The following is a 19,337-nucleotide window of genomic DNA, read 5'->3' as shown; positions in this document are numbered from 1 at the left end:
GTTTGCAACCTGTGTTTGTGGGCTGAGGGTTGCTGTTCTCAGTTTGAGGGAAGGGAGGGTTTTCAATACTAGAACAGCCAGCATTCTAAGCGTCCAGCTATCCTAGGGCTCAACTCATTTAATTTCTTGTAGCCACACAAAGTCAGTTATGGAATGGAGCTCAGAGTGGGCCTCCACTTGTAAATGATACTGTATTCTCACCTGAATAAGAAGTTTGGTTTTTTTCTCTCTGATAAGTCTGGGGAAGTTGAGAGGTACCCAGGAACTCTTTTATTAAGAAGTTAATAAGCCCAGAGATCATTCTGGGTCCTTGGCTCACACTAGTCTGTGATACCATCAACTGATAACACCACCATCCATCAGTGGGTCTGACGTCTTGCTGCTTTCTAGGTGTTAGATGTCCCCTGTGGCCAGGGGACATCCCCTGTAGCATGGTCTACTGTGTAGACCATGCATAACCAAATCGGTTCCATGACTTTGTCCCTTGTCAGGGAGCACCATGCTAGTGTGTGAGGCGGCTGTAGCTGTCACACAAACAGTGCCTTTCTCCTTTCTCATATGTGACACTGCGGAAGGTGACAGCCTTGGAGTGTTTCTTCCAACCTACTCCAAACATCACAGGATATCTTCACAATGCCTTGAGGACCTGATCTCTAAAAAACACTACCGGTGTGTGACTGAGTTTTAGACATGCATGTTTATTAACAGTGGGGTCACTGAGATTCGTGGTTGTACTTCTGATTAAGAGAATAAGTGAATACGTCTTCTCTAGCCAATCCGTGTTGACTGACTCTACATCAGCCCAAGCAGGAATGAACACTTTCCCATTCCCCAGAGAGGACATTCCCATTAAAACTGCTAATTTGATTCAAAATAGAGATGATACGTGATGATGACTCAAGTCAGAAATTAGGTCCTAATTGGGTATTTGGATAAGATAACTTGAAGTGTACTACGAAAAGCCTAAGGAAAAGGAAACAAAGGACCCTTCAGTAGTTACCCACAAGTGATAAAGGAGTTGTGCAGTGTTTTCACCTTCTTGAAAAATGACTACACCTTTTTAGGCTTTTTACTTGGCAGAAGGTAGTGTAGCCACATAGGTTGAAAATGAAAACAACTAAGCTGAGAGTTGTGGTACAGGCTTATAATCCCAGTGCTAGGCAGCCTGAAGCAGGAAGATGGAGTTCAAGGCCAGTCCGGGTATGCAAGCAAGACCCTCTCTCAAAAAATAAATTAAAAAAAGAATAACTACAAATTCTTTGGGAACTAGAGTTGAATGGTAAAAGCTCAGGAAGAGACAGCTTGGCTCAACCAATTACAAACCATGTGACCTTGGGCAGATTATGCTACCCCTCTAAGCCTCATCTGTGGACAGGAAAGTGAGTGATGGGACCTTGAGGTTGCCTGAATGCTAGACTGTCAATCAAGGCTGCCAATCACCATCCCAAGGATGCCAAGGGCAGGAGAAGATCTGTTTTACTCACTCGTTGCAAATACAAAGTCTCTTTTCCAAAGCGAATGAACCCTGAGCTTAGCAAATCTACAAAGCCTGGCTCTCTTGGAGGAAGAAGGCACCTCTTGCCATCAGAGGTACTCAAGCCCTGGGTAGCCCAACCCTCACCCTGCACTGCACTGACATGGCAAAATGTTACTGGTCTATGAGATAGCTTCCCTGAAAATGCACACACACATATGTTTGCCTATTATAATAAGGAAAACAAGCTGATTGCCATGTCCCGCCAGGCTCTGTGGGGTTTTCCCACCACTCTGAGTTCTGTCTTCAGCTTTCAGTGGTGACAGCCAGTGTGGCCAAGTGCACCAAACACTCTTGCCCAGTGCAACCCCTCCAGGCTAGATGTTAACAAAATAATGCTCACTATAGGTCCAGAAAGCTGTCTGTCCCCTAAACACGTGGATCACCGAGGATCTCATCAGAATACAGCTTCTGACGTGGCACTCGGGGAGTGGGGTCTGAGGGCCTCACCATGAGTAGCGATGCTCTATGTAGCATGAGGTCATTCCACTCACAATCAAACGAACACGGTTTGGAGGCATCCCAGGTGCCAGGCTCTGTGCCTTCTGCTAGCGATACACAATGATAGGACAAGGACCCTGCCTTAGAGGGGCGTGTCATGTAACAGGGAAACAGTTTACAACACACTGGGTAAGTTCTGCACTGAGAACTAGTTCTCAGGGGCTTTCCTCTTAATAAGAAAGTCTGAAGTCTGGCACCAATAGCTCATGCCTGTAATCCTAGCTACTTGGGATGCTGAGATTGGGAAGATTGTCATTGGAGGACATTCCAGGTAAAAAAAAGTTCATAAGACCCAATCTCAACAATGGCTGGGCATAGTGGCACACGCCTGTCATCCCAAGCCACATGGGAGGCTGAGATAAGAAAGATCATGGTTCCAGGCCAGCCCAGGCAAAAAAGTTTGCAAGAAAGACCCCATCTCAATAGGAAAAAGCTGATAGGGTGGCACATGCTGTCATCCCAGTGATGGTGGGAAGTGTAAAATAGGAGTAGCCAGGCCAGTCTGGGCAAAGAGCAAGACCCTGTCTCCAAAATAGCCAGCACAAAAAGGGATGGAAGCCTTCTTCAAATGGTAGAGCACCTGTCTAGCAAATGTGAAGCCCTGAGTTCAAACCCCAGTCCCACCAAAAATAAATAAATAAATAAAGCCTACCTATCCCAGAAATCTCAGCAAAAGTCTCCATTGGTTCCAATTGGCTCATGTGCTCAATCTTCAACCAATCATGGTGGTCCTAAGAAAACCAAACTTTCAGCATGGCAAGCCCCAGAGCTCAGCAGTGCCACTTGTATCAAGACAGCAGAAGATACGGATCCCAAGACAATCAGCCACTCCAGAAATTTCTCACTCACTACTTCCTGTGCAGAAGATATGAAGTGAAAAGTGTGGCTTAATTTCTCCATAGGAGATGATGGTTACGTTGGAGTATAAGCCAGATTGCCACACAAGTACAAAAGGCTGTGTGGCTGAGTGTTCATTTGTGCTCAGAGAATGGAGCCCTTCCTCTGGGATAGAAGCCTCCACAGGCATCACCTGATAACACAGTAAGGAGCTGTCTTGTGTACTGGAACATAAAGAGGACAAATGAGTGGTAGGAGAGCACAGTGCCATCTTCAAAAATGAGAACAAGCTGGCATGGTGGCTCACACCTGTAATCCTTGCTACTTGGAAGGTGGACATAGGGAGGGTCACAGTTCAAGGCCAGTCTGAGCAAAAAGTTCAAGAGACCCCATCTCCACCACTGTGATGTGGTGGTGCATGTCTGTCATCCTAAAAACAGTGGAGAGTGAAATAAGAGGATCTCGTCCAGACTAGCCCAGGCAAAAAGCAAGACCCTATCTCAAAAATAACCAGAGCAAATAGGGATGGAGTTGTGGCTCAGGTGGTAGGGACGCCAAGCAAGTGCACAGCTCTGAGTTCAAACCCCAGTGCCACCAAAAAAATGAGAACAACTACCCAGGTCAATGACTTCCTCTCCATCATGACCCCGTCTACACTTACCCATGACATTAGTGTCCATCTTGGAGACTGGCCATTTAACATCCTGGCCTTTCAGTTTCTTATCACCTTGGTCTCTAACTGAACACAGCTATCCCAGTCTTTAACCAGCAACAACCCAACTCAGAAGAACAGATTTCAGGAATTCCTGACCTTGCCACGTTCTACATTCTGTCCTACCAAAGCCCTCAAAATATGCATACGTTCTTTACTTTCTCTATCATAAGGATTATACATATAATCTGTCATCTCATAGTTCCTATATCAAATCTTCCATCTCATAAAGAGCTGGAAACCAGTGTCCTCCTATTTTGTCCACGACGCATCATCAAGCTACCCTTCTTCTCCATACCTAACCTCAAGCAGAATGTAACTAGAGAAAATCAAGCAATCTTTAAATTCATTACAGCCACAAATGTCCAAGTTAGCAACGATGACGATGGTGACCTCACTTACTAACATTTATTTAGTACAGTTAGGAGCCAGTCTTGTGTTTGGTTCTGAATCAGTAAGTATATAATTTTCTTTGGCTTAATTTCGGTTACTGTTTCTCAAAGGAACCACACTGCAGTGACAGCAGGACAATTCTTCATCCCAAGGAACTGGCCGGAACATGGAACAACACTGATGTTCCCAGTCTACTGAAGACCAGTACCCTTTCCCATTCATGGCAAAAATAAAAAACTCAAAGGCTATCCTCCATAACATTCCCCACCCTTGATTTCAGGGACAGTCCCATACCCAGTTGGGAACCACTGGTTAAGTAGAGAGAACGTAAGACTAGACACCAAAGCTGACATCTGCTTGACTTGCAGCACTCGAACCAACCTTGTAGCCTCTCTGAATCTGTTTCTTCTATTTTTTTTTCATTTTTCTTTTATTATTCATATGTGCATACAAGGCTTGGTTCATTTCTCCCCCCTGTTTCTTCTATAAAAGAAGAATCATAATGACACCTCTAGTCATGGTTACAAGTCTCAAATGACCTAATAAAATATTAACAGACTATTTGGTGAGCTCATTAGGGTTGTTTGCTTGTAACAGAAAGCTGGCAGCAACAGCTGACATGAGTACATGTGTATTTTCCCCACATCTCAAGTATTCTGGAGACTAGTGGCCCATGGCTGATGATACCCCTGGTCCCTCCATCTTTCTGAAAGCAGCTTTTACCATCGTGAATGCCTGTCACTCACAAGGGAGAGTATGATTCCATAATATTCCTTGGCCCCTGCTCAGGTGCCAAGGAATGAACACTTGATCCAACCTCAACAAATCCAACTCTCTCTTCCAGGACTTCTGAATATGTGGAGAAAGGCAAAGAAAAAGAAAGTGAAAGACACGAGGGGAGGAAGTAAGGGAGGGAAGGAGGGAGGGGGTTGGGCAAGAAGAAGCCCTGCTTATATCAGAAATCCAAAACTCACCCAGATACCCCAGCTGACGTCCATTTACATCTTGTGGCCGTCACACCATCATTCCTACCCACAAAGGACACTAGGAAATATTTTTAGCTGAGCATATTGCATCCCTGAACAAAATTAAGGTTCTGGGAGTAAAAAAGAAGACAAAACTGGATAGTGGGTGGGAAGCCAGCAATATCTTTAGTAAACACCAAAGTATTTTGGACATGTAAAATGGCATACTTATAAAAACCTGAAGGAAAGCACATCACAAAATATGGCACCTACAGGAATGTCACCACATGAATCTTCCCTGACATCCCATCCATCTGCATTAATGAAGACTAAATAAATGAATGGTCTTATTTGTGTTCAACAAGCATGGCAGCCCAATTAACTAATGAGGCCTATCTCTGCCCACATTTTAACATAGCAATGAAATGTGGACAACCTCATGTGTAACGGACTTTAAAGAAAATAGTCCCCAATTACCCATTCATAACAATAAATGTATCAAATGAGTACAGAAGACATGTACTGGTTTAAGACCTCCTGGCATCCATTTCCTCTACTTTTAATGATTATGCCTGATCTTTTGGTGAGAAATGACTAGCCCCTATTGTTTGCAGATTGGTGGGACTTTCAGCCAAGGGCCCCTGCTCAGGTGCCAAGGAATGAACACTTGATCCAACCTCAACAAATCCAACTCTCTCTTCCAGGACTTCTGAATATGTGGAGAAAGGCAAAGAAAGGAAGAATGAGAAGAGAGAAAGGGAGGGAAAGAAATGAAAAGAAAAGAGAGGAAAAAAACACAGGGAAAGAGAGAGGGAGGGACGGAAAAAAAAAAAGGAACCAAAGAGTTTCTGGCCCAGCTCTTCAGCTGCTCCCCACCTGTGGATGCCCCCCATCTTTTCCAATTGACCTTTATTTCTACTCCACATGAGTTGGTTTTGCAATCAAAGATCCCAGACTGACACTCAGACACCTCAGCTGTCTGCTTTGGTTCCAACTTCATCAGCTCCCAAAGCTTGACCAGAAATCCAAGGTGCCCTTCTTCTCTGATCCCCAGATACTCTACAGAGACATTGGTAAAAGACTGGTAGGAACCAAAGAATGTACCACGCCAACAGTTCCTAACCTTGCTATGTCTCTGCCCACCCATCCTACCTGTGCAGCCTTTCGAGGTACAGGCCTTGTGTCAGGCCCCCAGACCTCCCCTGTAACTTGAGCTGGGCTGAGGCCACCGACGCTTTACAACTTCATCACAGAAGCTTGCTTTGAGAAGAGACTCAGTTGGGGGAGGCCTCTGTGATCCAACCCCATAGGTCAGCTCCAGCTCTGACTTCCGGCTTCCACTAAATTGCCACTGGCCTCTCTGGGTTTCACCTCTGGTGGGAACTGGCTAGCTTTGCCTCCTGTCAGCCCAGGTAGCACTGTCCTAACCCCTTCAACTTGCAAAGGTACTGTAGAACCTTTACCAGAAGTTTGGGACAACAGTGATGGCTGCATGGTGGCTCAGTAGCTCCAAGCTAGACACCTGCCATCCCTGTTCCTGGCCAGTCTCTTGCCTTCCAGGGAGCTGACTGTGGCCTCTCCTCTTGGACACCAGCATCCTGTCATGGGGCTTGTCCCTTATTATCCCTTCTTTCTCTCTACCTCCAAATTTCCTATTCAGGTTTTTTACATAGTTTCTTTCTAACCCAAAATGACTGATTTCAATGTTTCCTGAACAAAAGTCATTCTAAGAGGGATTTTGACCAACTGTCCTTAAAATAACAATTACCTTTTTCTTTCTGTTGCACACAGCTGCAGCTCTAAAGACCCTACCACATATTCCGTGTTGCAGGCGAAGTGTAGAAGGTATTTGGATGGAGTACTTAGGAAGCATTTGGGTGGGACAGAGAAGTTACTTTGTTGGTAACCTTTAAATGGACAAGTGTGTACCAAGCAAATAGAAGGAAAGTTTGTCATTCACTAGCTGTATGACTTTAAGAAAATTATGCACCTAGAGTCAGGCACTGTGGTTCACACCTATAATCCCAGCTACTCAGAAGGTGGAGACCAGGAGAATCACAGTTCAAGGCCAGCACAAGCAAAAAGTTATCAAGACCCTATCTCAACCAACAAGCTGGCTGTGTTGATACATACCTGTAAGCACAGATATACGGAAATCAGCAGGATCTCAATTCCAGGCCAACCCCTGACAAAAATGAGAGACCCTAACTGAAAAGTAACTAAAGAAAAAAAGAGCTAGGGAATGAGGCTCAAGTGGGAGCCTAGCTTCTAACAAGAGGGTGGCCCTGGGTTCAAACCCCAGTACTACCAAAAAAAAAAAAGTCTTAAGTTTTTTGGCTGGCAGAGTGGCTCAAATGGTAGAGCACCTGCCTAGCAAGTGTAAGGCCCTGAATTCAAACCCTGGTACTGCAAAAAGATAATAAATAAAATTACCTACCTAAACTTGTATTTCCTTCTGCAAAATGGAGACCACCATAATACCTCCTCGTGGAATTGTTAGGAGAGTCCAATGGAGCCCTACTTAGAAAGCACTCTGCACGTGGACTGAAACCCGTCACTCTTGCTCGTTAAGAGTGTTTGAAAGTTAAATTAAAATGGTGATGGCAAGTCACAGACAACACGGCACATGAAAGACTCGCCTGGGAAATGTGAAAATATAAATGAAAACTACCTGGAGCACAGATTTCACCTCCATAAAGGAACTCAGAGCTCACAGCCATGGGAGAACACAGGCCTGGCCAGCAAGTAGGCCTGGTTAAATAACTGGGCTGAAAACCACAGGTGTCAAGGCCATCACCTCAGAAAGACGTGTTGCCTTTCTGTTCTTCTCTTGGAAGGTAATAAGGCAATGCCATCCTTCCTGCAAATACTGAACACACATATAAGAATCTGAAATAGTTTCATTTCTCCCAGGAAGTAGTTCAATCCTAGAGAGACTGAGAATTTGCCAGAAGAACTGGGGCATCTGAAAATGGAAAGGTAATATTTAGCCCTCAACGCTGTTTCTTGAAATTTTTCCAGTCCCTGAAATGCTTAAAAGATGGTCATACTGACGGTGACCTCTGCTTGTCAAAAACAACTACACAGCCTCAACCCACATTCCAATAAAACGTTTTCCTACTCGGATCTTTAAAAAAATGCATTGCTTTTGTTTGACTGTAATTCACTTGCTAACTTTATTTTGGAGGGTTCTCATTTGTTTGTTTCTCTATTTCAAACACTCATATGGAAAAGCCACTTTTGAGGCCTTCCTCAGGCATTGCTTTCATCTGTGTTCATTTGTCTTGCTCTCTCAGTTTCTGCCTACCACTATATGCAGGACAGGACACAGTGGGACCTGGCTGTACCAACTCTAAAACCTATTTGACAAATATTGTCCCCAGTCCCTTCTGTTCTGGCTTCTTACTCTACATCTTTCATTTAGTACTCACTTATTACAGACTTATGTGCAAGGCACTGCTCTGGCATTGGTGAGACATACAGAAGCACAAATTAAGACCCCCATCCCTTCCCTCCTGAAGGGTCTAGCCTAGGAAAGGGAAATAGGCCTATGAACCAATAATTCCAGTCTGCAGTGACACATTCTGACAGATCTGTGCACAAGGCAGCAAGGGAGAACAGGGAACAGAAAGATTTCTTGCACCTTGGAGCCGGGCTCTTAAATAACAGCTTCAAAAAGATCCAGGATCTTCAATAATGAGTAAGAATTAACAAAGAAAAGAAGAAATTGGCCCAGTGTAGTGACACACATGCCTGCAATCTCAGCACATAGGAAGTGGAGGCAGGGGGAGTGGGAGTTCGAGGCAACCTTGGGTACACAATGGGACCCTGTAAAAGAAGGAGGAAGAAAAGGATGAAAAGGAGAGGAAGGGAAGAGGAGAGGAGGAAGAGGATAAAATGGGAAGAAGAAACGAGAGGCAGGGAGAGGAGCAGAGAAGGTAGAGAATTGGTACCCAGGAGAAAATGTGATGTATTAAATCTATAATAAAAACTACCTCGGCCAGCCACACATTACATAATAAGGAGGTATCCCAGTTGTCTTCGTACATCTCACATCTTTATTCCTTAAGTTCATTGTAACCTGACTTTGTGCTCTCTGCTTGGACTTTCTGTCTTTATTACATACTAAGCAGATGGAAGGAGGAGAGTCCCACAAAAGTTCCAGAAGGAAGGGAATAGTAGCTGCAAAACTTGCCAGCATCCACATGTAAGCTGACCAACCCATTCTTCTGAGAAGGATTCCAGGAACTGCTGTCTCCATCGTCCACAGGATCATCCTGTGTGTCCTCAAGCCCAATCAGTGACTGAGAGGGTATGCCTGGTCACTTGCTGCAGCCACCAAACGTTATTCACTGCATGTGCATTTAATGCCTTAGAATTTCATCGCAATGTACACTAGTGCATCTGCTTTCATTATAGCTGTGCACAATAGCTCAGACTTGGGCACCCCATTTTCCTTCGCACCCATATTTGCTATATTCTGTGGCTAGGCATTTCATTTCCTGCATCTGGAGACTGGAACCCCAGAGGTGTACAGCCTGCATAGTTACACAAAGCCCCATGGTTAGAATGGAGCCACACTTGGCTTAATTCTCTGTAGTTGCCATCTTGAAAGGCTTACTAACTTTTTTTTTAACAAGGAACAATACATTTTCATTTGTTACTGAGTTTTGCAAATTATGTAGCTGGTCCTGTCCAGAAAACTAACCACTTCAAGTTGAATTTCAATCAAGCCCTATCTACCTATCTGGGATGTAAGTTGTTTCAAAATGGTTCTGAGTATAGCTTTTAGCTACAGTGACTTTTTTTTTTTAATGGCACTGGGGTTTGAACTCAGGGCCTCACTCTTGCTAGGCAGGCACTTTACCATGTGAGTCACTCACCAGCCCTTTTTTGTGTTGGGTATTTTTGAGATAGGGTCTTAACTTTCATTTTGCCCAAGTTGGTCTTGAACCTTGAGCCTCCTGCTCTCTGCCTCCTGAGTAGCTAGGATTACAGGCGTGAGCCACCAGCATCTGCCTTGCGGTGATTATTTTTGCCATCATTCATTTGGCAGGGTGACTACCACAAGCCAACAGTTCAAGCAGCCCCAAAATACTTTTGCCATTTCTTCACAGATAACTGATTTGACCACAAGTTAAGCTTTGACCTTGAGCCTCATTATCACTCTGTCACCAAGTGATGGGCTCCTACAAAGCTCCTTCAAGTTCATAAACACCATCCCCAAACACTGGGTCATAAACTTTCCCATTCTGTAAACTTGATGTGTTCTGCAAGATTTCACATTTTCTTTAGTGTAATTTGATTAAGGGTGAGAATTGTATCAGATGTAATAAAAGTCAAATCTTATAATCTCAATTATTAAACACTTGTACCATAGCCCATCCCAGAGCACTTCAGTGGCTCATACTTGAACTGCAAAAGTACAGCCTAATGTCCAGGAAGGAGGGAAAGCATTTCAAAAAATTATTTTCTTAGCCATGACAGATTTGAAAGGGCTTGCCTCAGGGTGAGTGACAAAAGGGGTCTGTAAACAATGCATCTACCTGGGGACATCCCATCACACACCTGGAGTCATTTCTCAAATTGAGTTTGTCATTTTCTACCTATCCACATTGGATCTTGACACCAAATTGTCACAGGTTCTGATAGAATAATTGGCCACTCACTCTCCAGAGACCTGAGATCAAAGTCAACTCACCATATACCCGTTAGCAGGTATTAAAAGGTTCTCTTGGTTGGCGATGTGGCTTGCACATTGCCTAGCATGTGCAAGAGCCTGGGTTCAATCCCTAACACCACAAAAAGGGTGGTGGGGGGGCAGTGATCTCTTGTCAAGGCTCCTTCAAGACAACACAGGAACTCAACAATAGCGTGTGTCCCCACAAGCACACGTGGGCGTGTACACTGTGTGTAAGGAAAGAAGAAGGTTGGAGAGGGAGATTAAAGTGACATCTCATCCCTGTTTACTATGACCACAAATAAGAAACATCTTTTTTTTTTCACTCTTCGTATTCCTGAAGCCATGTCTAGTGACTGGGTTTCAAACATAATCATTACTTAATTGCCCAGTTCCCAGGGTCTGAGAACTTAATAGTCTCATCCAAATTCACATTAATTTCAAACCAGCACTTTAATCCAGCCACAACTGTACTGTAGGTGACAACAATCCTGGAAGGAACTGGCCGCAGGCAGGCAGGCAATGCATAGATACAGGCATTGTCTTATTCAGCATTACAAGAGGAAAAACGTCAAGAGTAGTCATTCCTGTGCCTGGGTAAAATTCACACTGCAGTCCTTCAGTCTGCATGTTCGCAGCACTAAAACAGCAATCACAAGGCTTCTGTGAAAGTGAACTTCATAGCCTTCTCCTAGGCCTCTGGACCTCATTTGTTCTACAGGTTGTCTCTGTGTTTCTTCTGTTCACGCAATTAGGAGAGCAAATATTAAAAGCCTAATTCCCAAACCAGGCACCGTGGCTCGTACCTGTAATCCTGGCTACTCAGGAGACAGAGATCTAGGCCAGCCCTCTTGAAAAGTACTTGAGCCCACCATCTCAACCAATAAAAAAGTGGGCACAGTGGCATTTGCCTATCATCCCCCTACTTGGGAAGCATAACTAGGAAGATCACTGTCCAGTCTGACCTGGGCATAGACTGTGAGAGACCCTACTGGAAAAAAATACCAAAAGCAGAAAAAAAAGGGCTTGACGTGTGGCTCAGGTGGTAGAGCGCCTGCCTAGCAAGTGCAAGGCCCTGAGTTCAAACCCTAGTACTGCCACCAAAAAAAAAAAAAAAAGTAATTCCTTATTTTGAAACTTTTAGCTCTCCACCTTCATCAATTCTGCAATTTTTTTTTCTAACTCTTCAGTGGGAAGTATTGGTCTGTGCTCACTCACCCTGGGAATCTCAAAGATGCACCTGGAATTCACACCCTACATCTACATAGAGCCCACTTCCATCAGCAAACTGCTGAGTAGCTGGCATTTTCTCCAAACAGGTACCACATTCCTTTACTCCTGCCCTCTGAGTGCTTTCAAAACTTGATACTCACATATTTCATTCACTTATTTAATAAATATTTATCCAGTACTCAGTGTGTAGAGGACGCTGAAGAGTACAGATGTACTCTGATCCCTGCCTGCCAGGTGTCCCATGGGTCAGCCTGAATGCAGCCTTTGAGTAGCTCTGGACCTCCTGAAACCCAAGCACCCAGCCTGGGCCTCCGCCTTGTCCAAGCTCATACTGTTCACTAAATGCATGGCACGGACTTCATTTTCTAAATAGAGCTTTCTAACAAACAAATATATCCCAAAGTCACAGTGCAGTTGAGCAGAACTTAAAAATAAAAATCACTCTGATAACCCACTCTGAAGAATATTTCCTCCTGCTGATGGGCACCTTGCAGGGTTGGGAAATGAGGGAGGAGCTCTTGCATCCATGCTGTCTCTGAACTGGTCCCAGGCGCTCTTGCAATTTGTTCATGCCACAGGTCTGCCTGCACCAGGACTGACAGGAGCTTGTTAACACCAAAAATCTTTCTGTCCTTCTCATTCAGCTGTGGAAGCTGAATGCCACTGATTCGACTATCTCAGCCTTAACACCCTTCTCACTTTCCTAGAATGCAGCTAGGTGCAGATGTCCAGGAGCAAAAATTCACCTTTTCAAATCACAGAGCCCAAGAGTGACAGAGTGGAGAGAATACTACAGCTGCTACAAAACAAGGGACTTGCAGGCAGAAACCCTGTGCAAACAGTGAAAGGGTGAACTGTTGGCATTGGCTTAAAATTTCATCTGAGCAGAGGCCTTGAATGTGCTGTAGGCCACAAAGGCGCGGTGTAGCATCTAACGAGTTTTAAATACAAGATCCAAAAGCCTCATAATTGTACCTGAGTGCAATCCCAGTCCTTGGAGTGCGCCGCTTAAAAATTCTTTGCTCAAGAACCAGGAGAGAATTTCACTGTGCTTGATAAGAACTCATCCTGTACCACATGAAATTTGTTTTTAAATGGTTATTTTATTCAGAGTGGTTGCTTTTTAATGATGCTATCTTAATTTCCTGCTAAACCCTTTTCATCGCTAGTCATCCAACATTAATATTTATTTTGTTCATTTAATTTTAAAGTATTCTTAAATTAAAGCTCTTCCAAATATTCTACTGCTGCCGAAGATAACTCAGCCCAGGCATTACCACAAAAATATGAAAAATATGATGGATATATTATAGCTGTAATCTAGCTTAATAAACACAATACTAGAAACTATTTTGGTAAATTAAGAAACACTCACTCTAGAATATTATAAAATCCATATAGGTTAAAACCTATATGCTTATTCATTGTAGAATTCTTACCAATGTAGTTAGATTTCACACTGAGTGACAATCACACCTACGAGTCACCTTGTACCAAAAGATTTCCCATATACATATTGTTTTCAACATTTTCCCTGAAACAAAATCTTCCGCATCTTAGCTATTCCTGTTGTCTTTCAGAAATCTCAAAATGAACTATAAGGAAATAAAGCCCTGATGATATTGAAATTGGACTTGGTGAATTTAACGTAATACACAGCTATGTATAGTACTGGGCTTCACAACTTCTTACCACACTATGATGTTGAACAGAGAGAGTACTTCAGCACAGAATTGGGTCAGGACACAGAAACAGCCTAACTACGGCAGGAAAGCTCAATGGTTTTCTCCCTGGAAAATACCAAATTATCAAAATCTTACACGCTAAGATTTTTTACTTCCTCTTCCCCATAATTCATTTTCATATCTAAAAGAAGCTCTTTGCCAGAGCCTTACAGTGTCTGTAACATGGTATTTTCTTTGCAAATTTACTTTTAGGGAACATGACAAAGAAGTTCCTTACACACGGCATCCAAGTAAGCTACAAAATCCTATTCACTTTTGTGCTAGTTTGGATGAGAAGCAAGGACTGGGAGGGAAAGCCTGTGGGTTCCCTGAAGGTTCTCAGATAAAACTTCCCTGCCTTCCTGTGCCTCCAGACACTGTGTCAAAGGCGAAAAAGAAAGAAAAGAACACTGCAGATAATTCTGTCACTGTGTCACTTTGCTAACCAAAGAAGCTGCTGCCATCAACAGCGACAGGGTCATACTCATTTTTGAGGCTTGTATTCTAAACATCAAACTTTTTCTAATCGTACACAATCCTTTTTCTGTACCAACCTCAGAACAAAAACATCGCCCTCTGCTTCTGGGTCCCCCATCTTAACTCAATACAGTAGTAATCAGAACCACCTGCTTTCAAACCCTCCAGGGGTTTGCTTCCTCCTTTCCCAACTCAAAGCTGAATGGGAGAATGGTGTGTGCTTTTTCTTCTACCGCCCTGTTCAGTGATGCCTGTCCAATGTGGAGATTTGTCCCATTCCTGGGCACTGGGCAGGCTGTGATTTACATATGAGAAATCAACTCCCAGGTTATTATTGGGGAGCCAGAAGCCTCTCCCCATTCAGCTGTCCTCCAGGACATGGGGGTGGGGGAGCAGGTGTGATCTGAAATTATAAAGAACTGTAACACAGGTCAATCCAAAGGAACGGAGGCAAATATAAAAAAAAGAATATTATTTATTATCTTCTTTATTAATACTCACATGTCACCTTTGTTGTTTACACAAAAGTCAACTTCTGAAGAATGCCTGCTCAGTTTATCACACCTAGGGAGTTTTTGTTCCTGGACCTCTTCCCCTTTCTCCACCCAGCCCACCCCCAATCCTAATGACTCTTATACATGTTCACAGATACCACAAAAATTTTGTAAACAAGATTTGGGTTACTGGAACTTGATTTTATCACCATTCCACCTCAGTATGGAAGGCAGGTGGGGGAAAGGATAAGAAGTGGGATAAAAGGGGAGGAGGGGGAAACCGGGACAGGAGCGGAGGGAGGACTGGTCAGAACTTTCAAGTCTTGCCTTTTCTGAGGAGTGTGTGCATGTGTGTGCATGTGTGTGTGTGTGTGTGTGTGTGTGTGTTCCTTGAAATTCACTGACTCAAAACATTGACAGCAAGTGCCCGCGTGGTTATTTATATTACACATCTATAATAGACTATGTGGGCGTCCTCAGCTTGGGTCTGGGCTGTGTTTGTTGAAACACAACGTAGTCCTCTTTATGGGTGTCCCCAGAGGGCATCAGATCCCCTGGGACCCCCTTCTCAGAGCCTGGGCTTCCGAAGCAGGGTCTTGCTGAGGTCTTTGACCTCCTCGGGGCTGTTGACCCGCTCGTAGCCCAGCACCGCCATGGGCTGGGAGCAAAACTCCTCCACCTGTTTGATCTGCTGGAAGGTGAGCGCCGTCCGCCAGGCGTTAGCTGCCTGCGTGGCGTTGCGTGCTGACACCACGAAAGGCTTGGACGAGGAGCCGGAGCCACTGGTCATGTTCAGAGCAAACTGCTCCATTTCAGGACTCACCAGCAGCCCCACAAAGTCGTACACCCTCCGTAGGGTCTTGACGGGGTCCCCCACTAGATCCTCGTACCGCACCACCAGGTAGTGGCCCTGCAGCCAGTCCGGGGGCTGCAGGGCAGTCTGCAGTGTCTTGGCCATGCTGTTACAGATGACCTCCATGGCGCCAAGGGCATGGTAGTCAGCTGGGCCACCCATGCCCTCCTTCTTGGCGCCCAGTTTGTGGCCGGCGGCCTCCAGGAAGGGCATACGGTGGGCTCGGGGATCCCGACTGCGCACCACCTGCAGGCTTTCCCGGATGAGGCCGTGGCGGGAGCGGATGCGCGAGCTGGCAACCGCGCGAGGATCACGCACCAGGTGGATGACCTTGAGGTCCAGGGCTGGGTCTCGAAGCAGCGGCGCCAACACGGCCACGTCGAAGACGCGCACGCCCTTGATGACCAGCGTGCGGTACTTGCGACACTCCTCCTCGAAGCGTGCCAGGCGCTGAGGCGGGCACTTCTTGCACACGCGATCGTCCACCAGCCCTACGACCTCCTTGCGGTAGGCGGGGCAAAGCGGCGACGAGCACACCACCTTGTTGGTGGCTGCCCCAAATATGCCCAGCGTGGTGAGGTTGCGCCCCCCACTGCCCGCGGGGCTATACAGCTGGAAAACCGAGAGATCGCAGCGGTAAAGCGCGCTCAGCATGTCCCGCGCTGCCCCCTGCAAGGAGACAGCGTCCCCCGGGTACAGTTTCTGCCACACGTGCCACACCGGCTCGTAAAGGAAGAACACCTCGGGGTTCTGGTTGAACAGCTCACCGAAGAAGGACGAGCCCGAGCGCCACGTGGTAAACACATAGACCAGCTGCCGCTTGTCCCCGCCGCCCCCGGCGCCCCGAGAGGCATTGCCCGGAGGAGCCGCGGCCCCCACGACCCCCGCCGCGACTGCAGAAGCCGCCCCGACGGCGGCGGCGGCGGCGGCGGGAGGGCGGTACGGAGTGCGAGGGTCCAAGCGGCTGTGCGCGCGGGGTGGCGCGGCAGGAGGCGGCCCCGGGCGCCCCCAGGCGGCCCCGGCTGCCCCGGACACGGCCCCCAGCGGCCCGTCGGGGTTGCACTGCTGCAGCGGCTCCTTGTGCCACTTGTAGTCCAAGAGGTTGAGCATGGTAAGCACGAGCAGCAGTGCATAGCCCGCGCACAGCACCAGCGCCTTCCTGCGGAACACCTTCATTCCGAGCGGGGACGCAGGCCAGCGGCGTCCTGGGCGCCGGGGCCACGGCGGGAGCAGGGCGCGCGGCGCGGCTGCAGGCACAGCCGGGAGCAGCCGGGGGAGCGCGCCCGGGGGCAGGGCTCGCGGCGAGCTGCGGCTCATCACAGGCACAGCCCGGGCCGGCAAGGCGGTGGAGGCGGCCCTGCAGCCCGGGGAGGGGACGCAGCGGGCCGGCTGCGGGCGCCGGGGCTGGGGCCGCGGATCCGAGGCGGGCGCGGCGGCAGCGGCGGGTGCTCCCCAGCGCCCAGAGCTGGCTCTCCCATGGCAGCGGCTCCGAGCAGGACCTGCGAGGGGAAGCGGAGTGAGTGGGTGCGCCCCGATCTCCTTCCCGGCTACCTCCTCCGCCCACCCTCGGGTCCGCCGTCTCCCCGCTCACCTGAAGGGGCGGGCGCGCCCCGCAGCGTCCCGGGGTCGCCGATGTGCGGACTCTCCGGCTGTCACTCGTTCCTCGATCCCTCTCCTGCTGTCTTCTGCTGGGGGTCCCCGCGCTTCCGAGGGGGCCGCGGGACTGCGCAGCCCTAGCCCTGAGCAGACTTTCCCGGCAGCGGGCGCCCTGCGGCTCGGGAAGGGAAACTTTCACCGGGCCCCGAGCCCTGCTCCGCGCTCCGCCGTGCCCGGTGCGTCCCGGCTCCTGCGACGTCTCCTCCACTCTCTCGGGACCGCAGCTTCCTTCCTGGCTCCGGGGAGCGAAGCGGGCTAGAGCCGACGGTGGGGGGGGGGCAGGGTGGCTTACACGGGACCCAGCTCCCGGCCGAGAGGCTCCCTCTCGCTGGCTCCCGGCCTCCGCACGGCGAATCTGTCCCTATCTCCGGCGGCGGCGGCGGCGGCGGATGGGGCGCAGCACAAGCCCGCAGGGGCGGCGGTGGCGGCGGCTTCCATCACCGGGAGGATGCCCGGGAGGGCGGCGCAGGCAAGTCCCGCCGCTCCGTGGCCTCGGACTGGCCCGCAAGGTCCCTGCACATCCAGCTGTAGGCAGAGGAGCCCAGGGCCGCAGCGATCCCCTGGCCGCCCCGCCCCCGGCGCCCGCAGCTTCTGGCCAACGAGGGATCCGGGCGGAGCAGTCCCCACCGCCGCCGCCGCCGCCACAGCCGCCGCCGCGCGAAAGCGGCTCCCGGGAGGAGGATGCTCTCCGACTCCCCCTACCCTACGCCCGGCGCCCGCAACGCGCCCGGCCGGCCTCTGCGCGGCTCCCGCCTGCCCGCCGCGGGTTGGTGCGCGCCGCCGTCTGTCGCCGCGGCTCCTCCCCTTCGCCGCGCCGCCCTCCCCCTCTGCCCGTCCCGGCCCGCCCTCCTCGCGGCTCCCGACTCCCGCCGCCGCCTCCTTGGGGGCTGGAGGTGCCACCCGCCTTACAGCGGCCCTGCTGGGGCCGCCAGCCGCGGGTCCCGGGCCGTGGCTCTCCGCGCGCACCGAGCCGGGGCGCGGATGCGGGATGCGCAGCGAGAAACTTGGACTCTGAGTGACTGCCGGCCGCGGCCCCTCGTTTCGCCCTCGGAAAGAGTTGGTGCTAAAGTTTGGGCAGAAATCCCTCGGCGGCCACACGCTGCGCTCTGTCCTCGGGGTCGACACCGGCGTCCCCTGCGGGAGCCGAAGACGCACCGCGCGTCCCGGAGCGCCGGCAGAACCAGCATCGCGGTTCCCAGACTTTCGACGGACACCCTGCTCGCCCTTCCCAGCTGGTCTGTGGTTTGTCCGTCGAGGAGGAAGTCGTAAATCTTCCTGACCCCAGCTTCAAAGAAAGACGCTTCGGTTTTCCAGAGGAATATGCCGGCGGGGCGCCTTCTCCCGGTTTACCGGACCTATGGCAGGGCCGCTGGCGCCCCCAGCAGAGGCTGTCCCTCTTTCTGCTCCTGAGGCTGGGTCCACCGTGACTGACTGACATCCTCCGGAATTGCGGGGGAGAAGGGGGAGCGGCGACATTTCATTCTAATCTATAGTAACAGCGTTGCTGAAAGTTATTTTTAGTTTGAGTTGGGTTGGTTTATGTACTTTTTAAAAGCTACTCTGTGTTTGTATATGAGAAAGAGAGAGAGAGAGAGAGAGAGAGAGAGAGAGAACACTAAGCCATAGCCTCAATTTCATCAATAAACTGGAAGCGACTGTAACACCCCCTCCCCCACCCCGATGAAAAGGTGACTAAGGTGACTGGGGTTAGACATGCACAGGGAAGATTGAGATTAGACTCCAGTTCAGGCCTCCAAGTGCAGAAGGTGACCCGCCTAGGGCTCCTAAAACTTGGTGTGGGTAACAGTGCGGATCACCTGCAGGTGCTTTGTTGCCTCCCTTCCCTTTGTTGTTTTTTAACAAGTTTGACAAAGTTCCTGCAAAATTAGCTTTGCGTTATTTGAACATCCTTCTCAAAGCCAGAGAACCCTTCTAAATTTAAATGTAGTCTTTGACACATTATCCTTCACTGAGTCGTGAAGGACTCAGTCCTTTTTCAAGGACTCTTGAAAAAGCTACCTAACTCCTTTCCTGGGTTTCTAACAGTGAGTTTTTATGAATTTAGTTTCAGGATTTAAAGAAATGTTCAAAGAACTTGACCTAGTCCCATTTTCCAGAAAAATCCATAAGATCACACATAGACTTCGGCTAATGTCTTCCCCTGAGGTTCTGATAAAGTGTAAAGATGAGAGGTTTCTAAGATTTTACTGCTCATGGGGGTGGGAGGGGAGCAGAGCTCCAGTTTCACCCTATACTTTTCTCAAGTAGCAAGGCATCA

General features: G+C 48.6%; 1 protein-coding gene across 1 annotated transcript; it reads right to left on the bottom strand.

The window, feature by feature from the left end:
* Positions 1–14,513: 14,513 nt before the first annotated feature.
* On the bottom strand, positions 14,514–16,815 carry Chst2 (carbohydrate sulfotransferase 2). The gene has a single exon (XM_020161501.2). It carries the CDS (start codon positions 16,718–16,720, stop codon positions 15,119–15,121), a length of 1,602 nt encoding a protein of 533 aa, XP_020017090.2. The 5' UTR covers positions 16,721–16,815; the 3' UTR covers positions 14,514–15,118.
* Between the last annotated feature and the right edge of the window lie 2,522 nt (positions 16,816–19,337).

The sequence above is a fragment of the Castor canadensis genome, chromosome 17 (assembly GCF_047511655.1).
Source record: "Castor canadensis chromosome 17, mCasCan1.hap1v2, whole genome shotgun sequence".
NCBI classification, from domain to species: Eukaryota; Metazoa; Chordata; class Mammalia; order Rodentia; family Castoridae; genus Castor; species Castor canadensis.
This window is presented reverse-complemented; position numbering and strand designations above follow the sequence as displayed.

Bases quoted from the DNA above. Each gene is read 5' to 3' on its own strand.
- Chst2 (XM_020161501.2), bottom strand. From the start codon at position 16,720: ATGAGCCGCAGCTCGCCGCGAGCCCTGCCCCCGGGCGCGCTCCCCCGG.